The sequence below is a fragment of the Lissotriton vulgaris genome, chromosome 4_1 (assembly GCF_964263255.1).
Source record: "Lissotriton vulgaris chromosome 4_1, aLisVul1.2, whole genome shotgun sequence".
Classification (NCBI taxonomy): Eukaryota; Metazoa; Chordata; class Amphibia; order Caudata; family Salamandridae; genus Lissotriton; species Lissotriton vulgaris.
Genome location: NC_141691.1, coordinates 634,499,159 through 634,519,151, shown reverse-complemented (window position 1 = coordinate 634,519,151; position 19,993 = coordinate 634,499,159). Strand labels below are relative to the sequence as shown.

Sequence of the window (19,993 nt, the reverse complement as noted above, 5' to 3'; positions counted from 1 at the left end):
ACCCCACCCCGCGTCACTTGTACTTTCCGTTGAATGTGCCTTGGAACGATTTTGCGGGTTGGGCAATTTATTTCTCTCTAAGACTGGTTCTGGGATTGGTATAGGGCTACGGATATCCACAGTGGTAATGACACCTTCAGGGCTAATTGGGTACACAGGAGTTTCAGTTATGCCAGAGTTAGGCAGCATTTTTCCTTGAGCTCCCCCTGAGGACATCCTACGGTCAGCTTCGGAGTTAGACACAATATGTATTATTTCCCCTATGCCACTTCCTTGCCCGAGAGAGAGCCTGCGCTCAGTAAGGGCGAATTCAGTGCTTACAACCCCTCTCTCTAGAATAATTTAAATACTTGTATGTTTGTGGGGTACCATGGCAATGCCCTTACCTCTCCTCTTCCACATTGTGCTAAAACAGTTAGTCACAAGGTGAAAATAATGAAAAAGTCCACATGGATTTAGGAAAATTTATCCCAGCAATAGCTAGAGGTACTCACGTTAGAGGGGGGGGGGGGGGCAGTCCAGCCTCTTAAGCCAGGGACTGGCACAAACTGGCCTGGTCTTTGTCCGGGCCATGCCCAGGCGTGTCCCGCGCTGCGGTATCCCGGACCTGCTTTTGATAAGCGTCCCTGGGTTTGAATTGCTGGTGTCCGCAGCTTCAAAGCAGCGTTGGATGAAGGGGCTTGATGTCTGCCCCCACTCTAGTGCTCATAAATCTCCCTGCACTGGGGTACTCCCGGCCTTTTGGTGAGCACCTCTTACTGTAAACCTGGCTACACATTCCGAGGCAGCTGCCTTGAAATCCTCCTCTCGTGTACAGTTTCTTTTTAACCTAAGGAGTTCGCCATAGAGTATACTGTGAACTAGTTTCTGGGGGTGGCTGCTAATGGCACATAATATGGAATTCCCTGCAGTTGATTTACGATAAAGGGCTGTTTCAATATTGCCCCCATCAATGAACACTCTCTGGACCAGATAGTCCACTGCCACTGGACTAACCGTACCCGAGAAGTGCAGATTGATGTCATTGATGTTGAGCACATCAATGTATTTTAGGGCTGTGTCTTCCGTTCCCTGCCAAATGATGAACAAGTCATCGATATATTGATACCATTCAATTACAGAACACCAGCCTACGAACAAGTTCGCATAGCTGGGGGCGAAGCAGGTGCCCATCACCATACCGGACAATTGTCTGTAGTATTGCTCCTCAAACAAAAAAGTGTTATGTGTCAGGCAAGATTCCCAAAATTCTACCAACATGAGGTTGCGTTGTGCATACCTCAACTGTCTTTGATTCAAATAGAATTTGATAGCCTCCACCCCCTGTTCAATGCATGTGTAAAGGCTTGTTATGTTTAATACCATCAATAGAAAGCTGGGTTTTCAATGGAAACCCAGCTATCTATTGATGGTAGTAGAATTTGGGGAATTTTGCCTGACACATTATATCTTTTTGTTTGATGAACAATACTGCAGACAATTGTCCGGTACGGTGATGATTCAGAAAAGGGGTGGTGATGGACAGAGTATCTGAATTAAACAGAACACTCGTACCCAGTCAACAGATCAGGGCTTGATCAATCACCGTTTTTAGCTCACTGCACCATCCCAGCTCGGAACCTGGCTACATGCAATTGAGTCTGTCCCTGGCCCAGTGCATCATGGGAACAGGGCAGACCAAACTACCAAGCCAATTCTTTTACTGGAAAGGAAACAAGCTTCCGGGGACCGGTTTCTGGCATTACAGCCGTCTTCGGCCCGGCTTGCTTAAATCCTGATGGTGCAGTGAGCAAGGGACTCACATCTGAGTATACCCTTCCACGCTTGTGGTGGACAAAACGATTCAGAAAAGGGGGTGGTGATGGACAGAGTATCTGAATTAAACAGAACACTCGTACCCAGTCAACAGATCAGGGCTTGATCCATCACCGATTTTTTAGCTCACTGCACCATCCCAGCTCAGAACCTGGCTACATGCAAATTAGTCTGTCCCTGGCCCAGTGCATCATGGGAACAGGGCAGACCAAACTACCAAGCCAATTCTTTTACTGGAAAGGAAAAAAGCTTCCGGGGACCGGTTCCTGGCATTACAGCCGTCTTCGGCCCGGCTTGCTTGAATCCTGATGGTGCAGAAGTTACGGAGACTTGAATCACAATATATAATAGACCTCCTTACAAAAACTCCAGGGGGGGTTAAATAGTGTTGAAGAACTGACTGCACACATAGGATTATGAAATTAGGAAGATTTGTCTGGAATATGTGTGATCATGAAATTAGATGTTCGTAAATCAATTTGGAGTCTGTTAATCTAATTAATTAATTCTATTACCTTTTCCTGTGATTTTTTTCTGTAACATGTCGAAGTTGGAAAGAATTAATTAATGAAGTATAGGTTTATGTATAGGTACCTCATGAAATTTTGCATTTTGAATACTGAATTTTGAAACAGCATAATGCAAAAGAAAGAAGTAGTTGATTCGCTGATGTCAATTTACAAAAGAATGCGAAGGTTAAATCAAGAAAGGAGGTACAAAAAGACCTCTTCCTTAGGTGATGTACAATCACAGTTTAGCAGGGAAGGGAAATACGCCAATCCACGGCGAGATTATGAATTTGTCTCAGAACTACTGTCAGAGAGCCGATACATGGCTAAATAAACATGTTAATTTGACATATATGAAAAAGATGGTTGATTCACTGACAATAGGTTATCTGAGAATGTGGAATATTTTACAAGATGAATTGCTGCTAAAAGCTTAATTCTGTTTTTAAGATCGATGCCACATATGTAATGTAGAAGTATTAGACACTTTAAAATGGCGCTGTGTTTAAGAGAAGCGCGATAGTCCTTTCTCTGTTATGGTGAATGTAGAATGCCTAAAAACATGTCGATTCGAAATGGTTATTGACATAGAAGAAGGCACTTTGCCAAAACGCGACCGCGTCTGTTGCTTGTTGGTAAAATAAACCTTTTCTAAAATACCCAGAGAGTGCGGAAAATTCTTTTTTGAATGCGAAGGATTTTGAAGTTGTATTTTATATATATATATATATATATATATATATATATATATATATATATATATATATATATATATATATATATATATATATATATATATATATATATATATATATATATATATTCACAAGCCACTCTCCTCCTGGAAAGTAATTGAGCGGCACACGAGACTTCTTTTCTGCCGATTTTTTATTGGTGATTAGAACAGCATGTGGCATTTTCCTGACGTGTTTCGTTCTCCTAGAACTTTTTCAAAGGTGAGCCATCGCACCAAAACACGCCATTTGGTTACTGCAGTTCAATGTTGTTTTTAAAGTCACTTCCTCTGATGGTGTTTTAATATCAGGATCACTTCCTGTAGTGAGCTGCATTCTGGAGCCTGTAGTGCCAAAGGCTGTGTCACGTTAAAATCCCTCCAGTGGGTGGTGTCATTTGCTGCTGTTCAAAGGTAAAATCACTTGTCATTTCATTTATTCACGTTCTTGGGTGACGTTTGTTGGCTGAAGTTTCCCCGTGTCAGCTCACTTTGAAAGCTGACTCGGGACCAATACCAGGGCAGGTCCTTGGCGGCACCGCATCCCCCTCTTCGTTTTCACGACTCAACATGGAAGGCTCAGGGTTGGAGGATGATGGCGCTCTTCTGGTGATGCGTCGCTCTTCGGCGGAGCCAGCCGATTAATATTCACAAGCCACTCTCCTCCTGGAAAGTAATTGAGCCGCACACGAGACTTCTTTTCTGCTGATTTTTTATTGGTGATTAGAACAGCATGTGGCATTTTCCTGACGCGTTTCGTTCTCCTAGAACTTTTTCAAAGGTGAGCCATCGCACCAAAACACGCCGTTTGGTTACTGCAGTTCAATGTTGTTTTTAAAGTCACTTCCTCTGATGGTGTTTTAATATCAGGATCACTTCCTGTAGTGTAGTGTAGTATATATATAATCAGGCCGGAACTCTTTTATGCATAGGGCTCCTTTACACAAAAAAGATTTGCGCTAACTCTGAAAGTTAGCTCAGTGTGTTGTACTCTGTTGCAGATTTGTAAATTTTTGTATTCTGTTTTAAACTAAATTCGCAATCTATGTCACTATAAACATTCCGATTAACACCTTATAATAGTCATCTCAGCTTCTCAGCCAAATCTTGTACAAACTAAAATAATTGTATTTTATCGGTTAGTTCACCGTATATTTGCAATATGACTGTTACTGTACGGGTTTGTCCTCAACCAATATTTGTGCCATGTGCTTTTCTCAGGCTGTTCATCGCTTTAACCTGAAAGATATAACGCTTTGCAAGTCCATTGAACACACAATCACAATTTACTACCTTAGATCTAGCTTTGAATTTCTTCCGTACTTAAACTGCTGCTAATTAGATTTTCAGACATATCTATTTTTACCTAATGTTACACATATCACTGCTGTTTCAACCTCCAAGAGGAATAGGCAAATCCATATTTTGGTTGACAATGTTTTAAACTGCTGTAGACTATTATAAATGCATATCCTATTGCATATCATATCACACGTTTAGATATGTGTTTCAATACATGTTCAATGTCTTAACAGTGTTTTTTATTTATTTTATTTTTTGTTTAGAAAACTTTGCCAGGAAAGAATACTATCTGTCAGCCATTGATCAGCTTGGTACTAATTCAAAAGCACTAGAAGCACTTGGTGCACCACCACTTAAAGTTCATAACATAAGACTGACTGACAGCAACAACCGCGTTGACAAGACCACAGCTCGGGTAATGTATCACCTCCACTATTATTCAGTTATTGGCAATGCTTAATTTGAGCCAATGAGGGCCACTGGCACTTATGTTTCCTCATCAGGTATTTACCAAGTGTAAGAGAGGGAAAAACACATAGATCAGAAAGACGGAGGAAGAGAAAGACAGCAAAACTGCAACAAAGGGAGAACACAAGAACCTGCAAGAATGGGAACAAGCATTGGCATAGCCAATAGATCTCACTTTTGGGACCTTATATGTATTTAGTCATGAAGCACAATATGCATGCAACAACATCAACTGTTGCATGGCTAAACACTTATAAGGTCCCAAAGACGAGACCTATTGGCTATGTCAATACTTCTTTTTGTAATCAGGGAACCCATGTTTTCTTTTGACAGATTAAAACACTTCCCACATGGGCCAGCCACGCTGTCGGACACTTTCCACCGATTCCCTAGCACCTTATAAGACTGTGCGTTTTATCTTGCACACCTTTTAGCTTGGCCACACGCCAAGGCTTGACAATAAAAGTGAACTAGAAGTCAAGCGTTGGTCCTCGTGCAGAGCATCAGAACACTAGTACCTCATCTGAGCGCAAGCCCCTGCAGTGGAGTGTAATCTGTTTACAAATGTGCTTCGTAAGGGGTGCGAAGCACTATATACAACTATAATATGATGCTGTAATGTGATCAATGTCTGTCCTCTTTTCAAACTTTCAATGTATAGGCTGTACACCACATCAACTTTAACCGCAGCTTGAAGCATTTAAACATTGATCTATTTTACTTGTTACATTTTCTGAAGTGCTATAACAGGTCGCCTAATAACTCCAGTGCAATTTGATATTTAATAGTATAGGCCGAAACACAAGCTAGGTTGGCTGTGTCCGTACAAGTTATTCAAAGTTCAGATATGGGTTTCTATTAGGCATGTGTAGCCGTCACATGTGTACAAACATACAAATGAACACTTGGATTTGTCCACAAATGCTATTCCTAAATACTGTTCGGTGTAATCTCAGCAATTCCGAATTACAGATAGATACTTAAACAACAAATTAAATCAGTCTAATACAAAATATGCAGTAGAATTAAAAAGTAAAACTTTAGCACAGAACATCCCCACTTACAATATATTTTAAAACTTTGAGTGAAAGACAGAACAAAACAGACTTTAACCATTCATTTTCGAATAAACACGCAGCACCTACCTTGACATTGTATTTCTTCCTTCCCTGCATTACCTGACTTGACAGGTAAAACAACATAATCTGGCTATAACAAAACGTAAAAATGACATATGCAAAATTCTCAGGCACTATGTCGCGGCTCGAGGTAGACATGTTTCTGGCTGAACAAGTTTCTCCCAAGTAGATTCTCGAAAATGAAGCTACAGCGCTATCACTGCTCTGAGCCGTCACACAGCATAATTGGAGGGAGGGGAAAGCTGCTGTCAGAAATAGAAGTAGGAAGGCGCTAAAAAAACTTTTTTCTCTGGCCTTTAGTTTTTTTTTAATACAGCATGTTTTCGAACGTAAAAAGAAATGTTTAAATCAAAGTGATAAGAAAAAGTAAAGCGCATATTTTACAAGTCTGTAATTAGTGCAAATGACATTTTTTACAAACATTTCACGTTAAATATATTATGAAATTTGAGCACGTAATTCAAAGATTATTTAAAAATTCTACTCTACTACTGTGCATTTTTTTCAAATATTTTATCTTGTTGACTGCGAATGAGGTTTCCAAGATGGTGGTTTGTTCAACCTATGCGCCCAAGGGTAAACCAACTTCTCTTTCTAGATCTGAAATGTGATAAACCTCTTTGTTTACATGCTAATTGAGCAATCCCCGAGGACTAGCTTGAAGAGCAGGTATTCAGCGGTTCAAATTATGCTGTATTGTTGTCTATGGTTACACGCATACAGACGTAGGAAAGCTAAATAAACGAGCATTGAGGTGGATTTTAGAATACCGGTCGGCAAGTTCAGTTTACCGATGTGTGTGTGAACGGCTAGAGCGGCCAACTTGGAAGCTGAGGAGCCAGGTTCGAGTCTGGCGAGAGGCAGAAACATTCTGTGATTCTGGACAAATCATGCTTAAAAAACGAATGTGTCCGTCTGTAATGCAACTGGTAAAGTGCTCCGATACCTTCGGGTCGAGTTTGCGTACATCTGCAAAAAATAAATTGCACGGACTACGTGCTTAAGCCCGGTAACTGACGAGGGCAAAAAAGTGAAAGTTAACTAAAACAAGCCCAGGAGTTGTGTGCACGCGCTTGCTAAAAGACAAAGAAGGACGCTAGTGCCGGAAAAGTGAAAGCAGGCTGACGAGTGGTGTGCGATGTGCGAGCACTATGACGAGAGAGGAAAGCCAGATGGCGCCTCTGCTCGTCATTGTGCGCGTAACCGCATGCTAAATGCCTCCAAAAAAAAAAGCTGTGGTAGGATTTCTAAAACTCCACTCTTAAATGTCTCGCCAGAGCAGGGCATGCGCTGGCTCAGGCGAGACCTAAAAAGGGACAGGAAGTGTATGGTAGTGGATTGAAGACTATATCTTAAGCGCAAGATACACCATTGCTTCATGGTGCTAAAGTCCTAACTGTTCACTGAAAGAAGAGCATATTCCTTTTTTTGTTTGTGTATAGATTTATATTGGCATTTTCATAAACTTAGTTGTATTGTTAACATATTTCTGAAAGCCTCACAATTACAAGGAGAGAAATATCTTGTAAGTACTCAACCCCCTGGCTATAGTATAATCCTAGTGTGCTAAACAATCACAATGCATTGGTACCGTTATCTCCAGTTGGTGCAATAAAATGTTCCACTTATATTAGCTACACAACCAAGGCTATACATCCTTATTCTTTTTATGCCTTACTAAGAAGAGCATATTACGTATTGTAGAAAACTGGGTTTGCTAGTTGAGGGGGGATGAAACCCTACTCTAGTAGCAACCACAATTCCTGTCAGGGTGAAGTCACAAGCAACCCAAAATTAAGATGTGCTTAACCCTGTGGAAGCTTGGCACAAAGAGGACAGGCTTAACTTAGTGGCAATATGCAGCACACAAACAATAATTAAGTGAAAACACAACACAAGAAAAATCCAAAACCAATTTAGAAAAATAAAGTACATTTTAATAAATAGAATTATAAAAGAACATCAATAAAAAGCAATCAGTAGAACCAGAGATATTACATTTCAACGGTTTTAGAGACAATAGCACCTAAAAGCACAAAGCGCCACTCGCAGACATCCGGTCGATCTAGACAGGGGGAAAGTAATTAGTTCAGGCCGGCAAGATGGAGCACGGATCAGATACAGGAGCCAGGTTTATCCTGCTGAAAAGATACCTTCTAACTCTGATGCAAAGTGTTCTGTTCTCGGCGGCAGCAAGGAGGAGGCTGAACGTGACAGACGTTCATCACTGTAGCGCAAAGAGCAGATGGAGCCTTGTAGTTGGTTGTTGCTATAGCGCAGAGAGCCAGTCAGGCATTGTTGATGGTCATTTTTGTAGCTTCGTGTTGGTGGTTGTCGCCGCCTGTTGTTGCTGTAGCATGACGTGCTGGTCTCACATTGCCAGTCGTTGCAGACAGTCATTGTCGGTGCAAAGAGCTGTTCCCACCAGAGCTTCACATTGGTAGTCTTGGCGGGCAGCAGAGTTTCAGCGTGAACAGGCCCATTAATGAGGAGCCCAAACGGAAGGATTTTTCACCTTTTCACTTAGTAGGAGCTCTCACTTATGCTAGCCAAGGGTCGCGGTCCTGAAGGATACCTCCTGGGGATCAGGATTCATTCCAGCAGAGGCTTGCAACAGGCTCAGGCAAGTGCATTTGCAGATCCAGGCAGGTCCTGCTGGGCAGTTGCAGGGAGACATCGGGAGCTTGTTGTGCCCCTGTAGCTCACACATGATGTCAGCCAACTGATTCTTGGAGTCACTCTGGGTAGTCTGGGATGAAGGCAAGCAGTTCCTACCTTCTCAGACAGCAGATCAGTCCTTCGTCAGGGCAGGCCTCTTGCCGAAGGGTAGTCCTTGTTCCCATTTAGTACTCTTTCTCCCTTTGTCTACCTCCCTAGCTCCTAGCTCCTATCCACTCTCCCCTGAATCTCTCACCTTGCCTGCTAGTCTGCCTAGCCCCCTGTCTTTCTGCCCTTTCACTAAGCACTCCTTCTCCCCTTGTTGGGGAAAGATCCGATATTTATACTCTGGAGTCTCAGCGTACCCGTTGAGAGAGTCCACTGCGCCAAGGGAGCCACTCACAGCTGAGGTATGGTATGGCATCCTTTGCCAAAGCACTCCCTCTCTTCTTTTTGGGGAAGGTTTCAGTATGTAGGCCGTGAAGTCTCAGAGACCCCTCTGAGAGAGTCCACTGCGTAAAGGGAGCCTCCCGCAACAGAGATAGGGAAGTGATACCACTTCCCCTGGGATCACAGCTTACTGGACTTTGGACGTTGCTTTGACTCGTCTACCAATTTGTGTCCCCGTCGCCCTTCCCCTCCTGTTTCCATGCGATGTCCTTCACCACTCCCCTCGTCTTTCCCGCCTTCATTACCTGTCTACTTCCCCCCCCTCTCCTAAATCTTTCTCCTTGCATGCTTTTCCCCTTACGTATTTGTGCTTATTGTTTATCTTGACCTTACAAGTAACGATGTTGCCATGCTCTAATAACTGTGTAACCTTTGGGATGATGTAACCTGTAACTATGATCTGATGCTCATGCAAAGCGCTCTGATACCTCCGGGTCTAGCCAGCGCTATATAAAACCTTTAAAATAAAAAATAAATGCTGTAGCTTCCGCAGGTCTGGGAGTATTCTGGTCAGATTTATACCTGGTGTTAGCCTTTGCATGGGGGGCTTCCTGTCCTACCCCTACATCTGGTTCTGGAAAGTCCTTCCTTTCCTCTGTCAAGGCTCCAAACTGTCTTGGGGTGACTAAAGGAAGGGCAGGCCTGGTGTCAAGTTTCTTTGTGTGTGTAGTAAGCAAAACTCTTTGAAGTGTATGTAGGACTGGGCACAGCCCCACCCCTGTTATCCTGCTAGCATGAATCATTCTGTCCACACCTAAGCCCCCTTTGTGTTGTTGTATGGAAGCAATACTCAAACTCCAACAGCAGAGCCATTCACAGTATTGTGACCTAGGACACTAGCAGGAGTCACAAATGTTTGGGACAAGAAAGCATCAACTTTCTAAAAGTGTGTTGCGAAGGAAGGGCAACCCAATAACTCAGTGGTTCCCAAACCTTTTCGACCTGTGGCTCCCTTGACCTAATTGGCAGTTGGTCTTGGCTCCCCATCATGTCACCTTTTTTAGGGCTCGCCTGCTGTGCGCATGCGCATAGCTGGCGAAGCTCTATAGGGGCGTAAACAGCGTTTAACTAAGCACGATTCCACTGGCGATTTCACTCAGTGCATGTGCTTTTTAGGTCATTGCGCAAGCGCAAGCCCTAAAAAGCGCATGCACAATGCCACCAGCCGCCTGCCTGCATGCCTCGCATTACCACATCAAAAGCAGCCCAGCCCCCCTCCCAAAAGCTTCTCAGCGTGTGCTCTGCCTCAGGCTGGCATTTCTCCTCCCCTAATTATTCACTGCCCGGCCTGCTGCTCCCCATGCGTCTTGTCACCCTTCCTCCCTTGTAATTATTTACTTCACTTTTGGCCGTGACTCGCATCCCGGCGCAGCGAAGGCATAGGTATGGCACCTTTGTCCGTTGTCACCTTTCTTATGGTTACCGTTCACTTGTATTCGTATTCATGTTTTATTCATGCACCCATACCCCCCCCCCCCCTGGCGATCAGATCTCGAAGTTGTCGCCTCGCCTTAGAATAACAGGCTGATTGAAGCTTTTTGCATGCCAAGTAACCGGACGTCTTTGCTGCTTTTAAACTTGAGCAGAAACAAAAAGCATAACTGGGCGCCTTGAAACATAAAACCTGAGCTTCGGAGCACTGGAGTGCTGCACTCATCGCACGCCCTTAATTGCATTCCTGTCACGTATAAAATAGCTGAAATCCTCGAGACGTTGTTCCCCGATTCACAAAGAATTTCGCATGGAAGTTAAGCTCACATTCGGCGCAGGGTTGCCATCTTTCCATTTGTACAGCTATTCGTACCCTTCACGTATTTTCCTTTAATTTTTTCCTTCTTTGATTTTTTTACGCCCATATTATCTCTTTTCTAGCCTCTTCTTTTCATTTCTTTTACTCGTTTATTTTGTTTTCTTTACCTGTATCTCTCTTAAGTGTCCGTTAAGTTCATCTCAGCTCTGTTTTTACTTCTTTCCTATTCTGGGTATTGTTTTTTCTTTTTCATTTAACGTCTGAGGCGTTCTTTTCCCTTATCTGTTCTTATCACGTGTTGTCTGATTTAGGGCCTGTTAATAATCTCGACAAGTATATTTAGAGAGGCATGGCCTGGAATTAAATTATTAATGATTTTTTGTCTAATATCGATCAACATCTACTCCACTGCTGTCAGTAAGGTAGTGTCAGGATTCAGACAAGACAGATCTCATGGGAAAAGACGCAAACCTACTTGCATTTACGTAAGGGCAGGATCTCACATCAAACAGAGATCCAGTTGCAATTAATCATCATTAGGCAGCAGTTTCTGCCCGACACTACAGCAGATACTTGGTTTCAGGCATCCAGTCCAGTGTGTGCTCATTGTGCTCAGCCGATACTTCAACTAGAGCATCCACCTGTACCTAGCAAGTGAGAGTCCTTGGGTTCCGCATATTTGACCTGAAGAGGAAGCAGTGTAGTCCACACAATCTACTTTCTTGTGCCTCAATTTTCCACTTCAGTGTGTGTGCATATGCCACTTGACCTTTTAACAGTCCATGATCTATATACACTAACTCTTACTGTACCTTTTAGACTAAAGAATTGTGGAAGTCCTCCATTTTGACAAATACGTGCCTTTTCCTCTGCCTGCCCCAATTCTTTTCTCAACCAGTCACCCAAAAGCCCACAATCTGGTCTATGGTCCTTAGTCTGATCCTGCCCCGTCGGTGACAGATCAAGGTCGACGGTACTCCATCCTACAATACAATAGGATGCAGAGCCCAATAATCTGTAACTACCAGTAAGGATGAATATACCATTGATTTAACTAGCAGTGCTTGTATTGCTTTTAGGTCCAAATTTGGTGCAAATGCTCTCTTCGCTGCTTTAGCTTGAAAAAACAGGTGCCTTGTTGGCCCACCGTGATTGGTACATCTCTACCACAGGAATATCCTAGCCTCCAATACAAATAATGCTGCAATGTTCAATCAAAAACTTCTCATCAGATCCCAATGGCCCGCTTGGTTTCTCTATGAATACCATTGGACAGTTCTGTACCCAAATGCTTGACTTTGTGGTTGTGTTGCTTCTCTTCAGAGAATGCAATATGATAAGCCAAGTAATATGCTACCTTACAAATATGGGGCATTTCATTCCCTATAAGGAATTACCGAAAACAATGTGTTTTACATTATTGTGCAACTCTCATTTTACACCTTAATTTCCGCAGTCTTCCATCCATGCATCACAAACCATGACTCACAGTTCACTTCTACATTTTGACAAGCCTTTATGCATGATAATTGATTTCAGATATTCCTTTGTCTGTCATTCTGCAACTTATTGTCACACAGAAGTGCCAAATTAGACCATGGAGCAATGTCTATGGTAGGTGCGTTTCCAAACCCACGGTATCTGTTGTAATCTTCTGTGTTTTTGAATTTACATATACATATATATGGTTACCGTTCACTTGTATTCGTATTCATGTTTTATTCATGCACCCCCCCCCCCTGGCGATCAGATCTCAAAGTTGTCGCCCTCGCCTTAGAATAAGAGGCTGATTGAAGCTTTTTGCATGCCAAGTAACCGGACGTCTTTGCTGCTTTTAAACTTGAGCAGAAACAAAAAGCATAACTGGGTGCCTTGAAACATAAAACCTGAGCTTCGGAGCACTGGAGTGCTGCACTCATCGCACGCCCTTAATTGCATTCCTGTCACGTATAAAATAGCTGAAATCCTCGAGACGTTGTTCCCCGATTCACAAAGAATTTCGCATGGAAGTTAAGCTCACATTCGGCGCAGGGTTGCCATCTTTCCATTTGTACAGCTATTCGCACCCTTCACGTAAAGGACTGCCTCTTTAGCAGGTAGTAATACAGTACGTAGTTTTTGTTTCTATACAAGGAATGAGCAGCAAGTGAGGGTGACGTCATAGCAGAAATGCATAAGCTGGCGTAAATATCATAAGAAGGCCGAAGGTGATCTGTGTTAATACAAACTGTGAGTACAGTAATTGTGCAATGCAGTGGAATGGCAGCGTGTGATAGGTCGTTTTTAGGTCTGGCCTAAGTCAAAATCTTTTGATTGCACTGATATTTTAATGTGCTTACTTATACGCATTTCAGCATGCACTCTTCAATTGGTTCGTTATTGTCTCATACCACCTACCCTGTACATTATACTGTATAAAGCATGGGGCTTCGGTCTGCCCACTTATGTTACTGGCTAACTTCATTGTGAACAACTTCATTTCACCTTTTCGTAATCAGCACATCTGCATAGAAAGTAGTTCCCTTGTGTGCCAAGCTCCAAAAATACTTTGCTTTTGACCATTGTTTAATGTTTTAGATTCATGACGGACAGGAAGCTTACCCAGCAGTAAAGTTTTGCAAAAACCATAAAAACAAACACTGGAAGAGCCAAAAGCCTGTTACACCTTTTGACTTTGCTAAGGTTTGTTTGGACTACACTTCAAACTGACTTTAGTTTGCCATGTACTTTATAGCATGATTATAGGGTGACACACAGCCAGCTGGTTATTTGAGAAAATAAGACATTTAGAGAAGAAATGCTGTACAATATTAACATTATACTGTACATAAGATGAGCTAGATTCAGTTCTGAATGTAAATGATTGTATTTGTAAATAAATATATATATGTATGTATATGTATAATATCTATATATAGTGCATGTTATTTTTCAGTGCTGTATAACTTCTACCACTCTACCACCCTCATGCCCTCACTCTACGTCCTCACTCTACCACTCTACCGCCTTCACACCCTCACTCTACCGCCCTCAATGTACCACTCTACTGCCCTCAGGCTCTCACTCTACCGCCCTCACACTACCACTCTAGCACCCTCACTCTACAGCCCTCACTCCACCACCCTCACTCTACCACTCTACCGCCCTCACTCTACCGCCCTCACTCTACCACTCTACCGCCCCCACTCTACCACTCTACCGCCCTCATACCCTCACTCTACCACCCTCAATATACCACTCTACTGCCCTCACGCCCTCACACTACCACTCTACCGCCCTCACTTTACCGCCCTCACTATACCACTCTACCGCCCTCACACCCTCACTCTACCACCCTCAATATACCACTCTGCTGCCCTCAGGCCCTCACTCTACCGCCCTCACACTACCACTCTACCACCCTCACTCTACAGCCCTCACTCTACCACCCTCACTCTACCGCCCTCACTCTACCACTCTACCGCCCTCACCCTGCCACTCTACCGCCTTCACCTTACCACTCTACCGCCCTCACTTTCCCACAATCTACGGACCTCACTCTACCGCCCTCACTCTACCACTCTACCGCCCTCACTCTACCACTCTACCGCCCTCACTCTACCACTCTCCCGCCCTCATGCCCGATGTTATGGCCGGATTTTCCGCTTAGATGAGATCAGCCCCCAGGGGCCTCTTATAACCCAGCCAAAACGTACTCACCTTCCCTCCTTAGAATATACTCACAATGGGTAGATATACAGAAATATATACAAATCACACCTAAGGATGGGGAATAACAATACACATGCATAGATTTTCTACAATATCTTATTCACATCGGTTGGTCTCGCGGCCACCCCGACCCAGACCAGTCTACCCTAGGGCAGATATTGCGCACAATCCGGTGCGACTACACATGGGCCTGCAGAACCCAATGCTCCCGTTTCCAAACGACCAACAATCCTGTCGATCTCCACGCTAGTTCGACCCCCTAGCGCTCTCACTTATTCAAGCCACAATCCTGTGGGTATCGGCACTGGTAGTCCTCCCCAGTGTTCTCACTAACGCCGTATATCAACGACGACCACATTCCTATGAACAGTTATCGGGACAAAGTCTCAGTTACCTACCCGGGGTAAAACTATAATAATAACTTTGAGTACTGTTTCCAAATTATACAGTGTACCTCCTATTCTTGGCATCAAAGGTCCACTCACTTCCTCTTTGTTCGATCACCATTTACCTGATCGGGATTTCACATCCGCTCACATAAACAATTCCTGACTAGAAGATGCATTTACCGAGATTGAACAGGAACACGAGGCACACGATAATTCTATAGGAATTAGGATATTTATTGACAATAAACACAAATCACATTACTATGCAACATAACTTCTGCAAAGAAAAGGTAAAGATTAAAGTGGGAAAAGGACGGAGGTCACCTGGTTAATATGAAGTCTGGACTCGGCAGTCATCTAGGTTCCCTTCTCGTCTCTGTGTCCTGGCTCGCCTTGCAGTCACACCCCAGCCGTCACAAGTACACGTCTGCACCGCTAGGCTCAACCTCGTCTGCTTCCCTCCAGGGCACCGGAACCTTGCTGGTTATTAGCTACCGTCTCTCTCTCTCTGTAGCAGTGCGCTCCGCGCTAATTCTCCTTCAGTCTTTCTCAGAGAGTTTCGGTCTTAAATCTTTCTCGGACTTCAAAGATGGCGACTGTCCGCCATAAGATGATTAATGGCAGAGATGCTAACGGCTAGATGCCGCCTACGAACTAACTCACAACTGACTAACACCTTCGCTAATATCAAAACCCGTTCCTTCATGGAAAGCTACGGCCAGTAACCTGCCGCCCACCAAATTCTTGTACCTCCCCGTACCAAGGACACGTTCCCAGCCGGCCGGCCTGAAGTTGTGTCTTCGGAGTGGAGAAAAATACATTCCTTCGATAAGGGCCAGCCTGAGCCGGTTCTCTCCAAGCGAACAACAGCTTAAAACTAAACATTACACTTCACCTAGAAAGCCTTCTCGAGCTACCGGGCAGAAAGCAAAATGGAGTCTGTCTCGTTTAAGGCCTACGGAGCCCACAATATGCGTAACTCCATGGAAAATATCCTAGCATGTTAACAAAAATGGGCAAATCATGACTAATACTTATATATCTATCCCCTAACTTAAATTCATAAGCCCTACATTAAGGAAAGTGACACGAAAATGCCCTAATATATGTAAGACAGGGGTCCTGTCTATAGTCCTACTCCCTATACTATGGGGATGATAGGCTGGAGTCACTCTCCATCATTCTCCCTCTCAAAAGAGCCAGAAAAGGGCAGCCATTACATTACACCCCTTGACTCCAGTCTATTAACCACAAACTAAATGGAACTAACATCAGTAGAAGAATAATAGGAAACAAAATTAACTGATCTATGTCTCTTACCAAATCTAAAAAATTGGAGCAGGGAAGGGATGCACTGAATAAAGCAGCAAACAGCTATCAAGACAGAAACAGCAACAATAACTCCCCCTAAGATCTGTCGTAAGGAATGCAAGTCAGGCAGCCAATTAAAGAGCCAGTCAAAGAAGCCCTGATCTATATGTTGTCTAATTTCTGCAGTCAAGTCGTGGAGTTTGTCAATATGGGATTGGATAGATTTAGAATGGTCAGACAAATTAAAACAGCATAGACCTTCAAAATCAGAACATTCGTGTCCATGTTTTAACAAAAGATAGTCAATAGCAGCTCTATTCTGCAAAATAGCTCTACGTTCACCTTGGGCATCTAATAAAAGGTCAGACAAAACAGTAGATGTCTGATTGATGGACTTAACCATCCAACAGGCCATTTTGCCGATTGTCTTGGCATTATAAACGGCCAAAGCAGGCACTCCAATAATAGAAAAAGCTAAACCAAGGTATTCTGATTTAGAATAGAGGTGAACAGAGGAATCGCAATCTTCATGCAATGACATTGAATCACGTACAATACGGGAACGTGAAGTAGGACGTGAGGAAAACATTAATAGGCTCAATCTAGTGATGGCACATGGGCCACCAGAAATATTCGCAGGAATATAGGGCCAAGACGAATTCCCGCAGGAAAACAGCCACCCCTCTGGCAGCAACATTGAACGATAATGACTAGGGGCAACTAATAAACGTTTACATGTCATGTTGTTCTTCACAGAAAGACATGAATTTGGAAGTCTCTTCAAACACAATAATCGTTGATGAGCTGAAAAAGAAACAGCGGCCTCAATCTTCAATTTTAAACATTCAGTAATAGCCTTAGGGTCACATGTCATTATAAAGCATAGATCTCCAGGGGTAATATTAAAAGTAGTGATTCGGGAATGAATAGGGATATCAAGGTCCGGAAGAGCAGTACATGAGGGACAAAATTCGTGGGCCGCAAAATCGCCCAGAATAACATTAGGTCGGGCATTCGAGATATTAAAAATATGTCGCAAAGTCTCAGTAGATGCAGGAACGGCAACCAAACAGGTCGCTAAAATGTCAGTGACAGATTTCATTGGGGTAAGACAGAAATGCGGAGAGTTTGTCACCCGCTTTGCGAGTGTAATCCAGAAGTTGGAGGATGCAGCCCACGCAGACCGCGGGGCTCGGAATATCACATCAACCGGCGTTGGTGGATCCTCTCCTCTCCCAGCGTAGCAGGCCAAAAGGAGTCCAGCGCCGACACATCCTGCAGCAGCAGTCCAGAGAATGATCTGAAAGAATACAAACACAGGCCTTAATCATTCTCGTAAGTAACATTTATCAGCTGGGACAGCTTCCCAGCCATCTTTCCCTGGCTTCATCACCAAAACGGTGTTGTCATGACCGGTCGCAATAATATCAGCCTGTTCAGGAGGATTTTTAGGCGATTGCACCCATATCTTAGCTCCAGGAAGATCAGATGATCCGAAGCCTTTTTGTCCTCGCACAGTTAGCAACGTAGGGGCAGAGCCTTTTTTGATCTCACCACTGAAGACAGGCATAATCAGTAACTGAGCAACACGGTCAGAATTTTTAATAAACAAGTCAGTCTCACTGCTGTTAAGCAGGAGAACCTTAATCTCTCCCTGATAGTCACTGTCAATTACTCCTCCGAGCACTTGTACACCTTTCAGGGCCAGGCCAGATCTAGGGGCAATTAATCCAAAACTACCGGCAGGTATACAGACACCAATGCCAGTTTCAACAATGATACGATCCTTTCCAGGAAATTTCACATCATTCAAAGCATGCAGGTCGAGGCCTGCGGAACCTGGGGTTGCTCTACATGGAGCTAAAGCACCGGGGGTAATTTCCCAATACATGACAGTGTGTGATAAAGAATTAGGCTTCACATCAACATTCGGAGGAAACAAACGCATTAAAGGGGATTCAGCATGTAACAAAGGGCGATTATTCAGGATCAATAAAGCTTGAAACAGGACATCCCTCCACTGGCTGTAACGATCATCAGTCAGCTTGCGCAACTGTTCTTTCAACAAACCATTCATTCTCTCAATCAGTCCTGAAGCTTGTGGGTAATATGGAATGTGAAACACCCAATCAATATTATTTTCCGCGCAGAATTCCTGCACCAATCTTCCACGAAAGTGGGATGCATTATCAGATTGAATCTGGAATGGGACACCATAATACAGAAGAAGTAGCTCCAGGGTCTTAATGGTATTCACTTGGGTGGCGTACTTACAAGGGAAAGCGACCAAAAGGCCACTATAGATGTCAACCACTGTACAGATATATTGACAATTTCTGCTCATAGGGAGCGGACCGATATAGTCAATCTGCCAGATTTGACCGGGCAATTTACCTCGATGCAAGTGGCCTCGAACAATCTGAGGCACCTCTTTTTTCCTAGAATGTTGACAAATGGGACAATGTAAAATGACATCTTTTATCAAAGAAAAAGGAATATGAATTCCTCTATCGGCAGCCCACCTGCAAGTGGCCTTTTCTCCAAAATGTCCTGCTTTCTGATGGGCCCACTTCGCCAATCCCGCCAAATCAGAATCCTGCACGTCCACCACTGCCTCAGCAATTTTAGACTTTTCGTCTGCAATGTTATGGAAAAATGTATCAAGGGAGTCAATTGGAGTGTGAGCATCCACGTGAAAGATTGTCACAGTACTCTGCGGGAGCAATTCCCAAATATCTTGCCACAATTCCTTTCCCCACAATTCCTTTGAATGCAATTCCCAATTATGAGAATGCCATGTTGGTAACCATACCGCCAGTCCATTCGCAGTGGACCAGGAATCAGTGAAAATATGACATGTGCCAGGTAGTTCCTGTTTCAAAACTTGGTAGACTGCATAGAGTTCAGCATATTGACTACTCTTACCATCTCCAGTTGTACTCAACAATTTCTGCATGATCGGGTTATAAGAAACAGCCTTCCAATGTCTTTTGTCACCAATGAACTTCGCTGAACCATCCGTAAACCACACATGTTTTCTATCCTCCACGGACAGATCATCAAATGATTTACCCCACTTAACAGGAGACTCCTGCACCACGGGAACCGAACACTCACTGTCAGTCTCATTGGAGGGCGCCTGCGCCACTCGCTCATGCAAAACCGCCACACCTTTCGGACCCACACGTGCCCTGTCCTGAATGTACCATTTCCATTTAACCACACTAGCCTCCTGAGCATGTCCAATTCGATGGGACTTCGGTGAACTCAAAACCCACTGCATAATGGGAATTTCGGGCCTCAAGATGACAGCATGTCCTATGGTCAATTGCTCGGTATCCACCAGAGCCCAATCACAAGCAAGTAATTGTTTTTCAAAGGGAGAGTAACGCTCGCCAGCCTCCGGTAACTTTTTGGTCCAAAAACCTAATGGCACTTTTTGTCTGCCCTGCTTTTGCCACAGGCTCCAATTGGCATACAGGCCTTCCACGGACACATTCAGATCCACATCACCTTCACTCACGGGCCACAAATCCAAGGCATACTGAATAGCTTCTTTAGCCAAATTAAAAGCAGTTTGTTGAGACTCACCCCATTCAAACGCATTCTTTTTACGAGTGACCCGATACAATGGAGCCAAAATCTGACTTAGATGGGGAATATGCTGGCGCCAAAATCCAAACAAACCAATAAAGCATTGAGCCTCTTTCCTGTTTCTGGGAACTGCAAAATCAAGAATTTTACGTTTTACCTGTGGG

General features: G+C 43.7%; 1 protein-coding gene across 9 annotated transcripts in view; it reads left to right on the top strand.

The window, feature by feature from the left end:
- The window catches only part of COA1 (cytochrome c oxidase assembly factor 1), a 356,542-nt gene that overhangs the window by 305,156 nt on the left and 31,393 nt on the right, over nucleotides 1–19,993 (top strand). For all 9 annotated transcript variants that reach the window (XM_086964885.1, XM_086964887.1, XM_086964884.1 and 6 more), the window contains one exon: nucleotides 4,623–4,774. In XM_086964885.1, coding sequence (XP_086821011.1) covers nucleotides 4,623–4,774 — 152 coding nt within the window. The remainder of the gene's footprint in view (nucleotides 1–4,622; nucleotides 4,775–19,993) is intronic.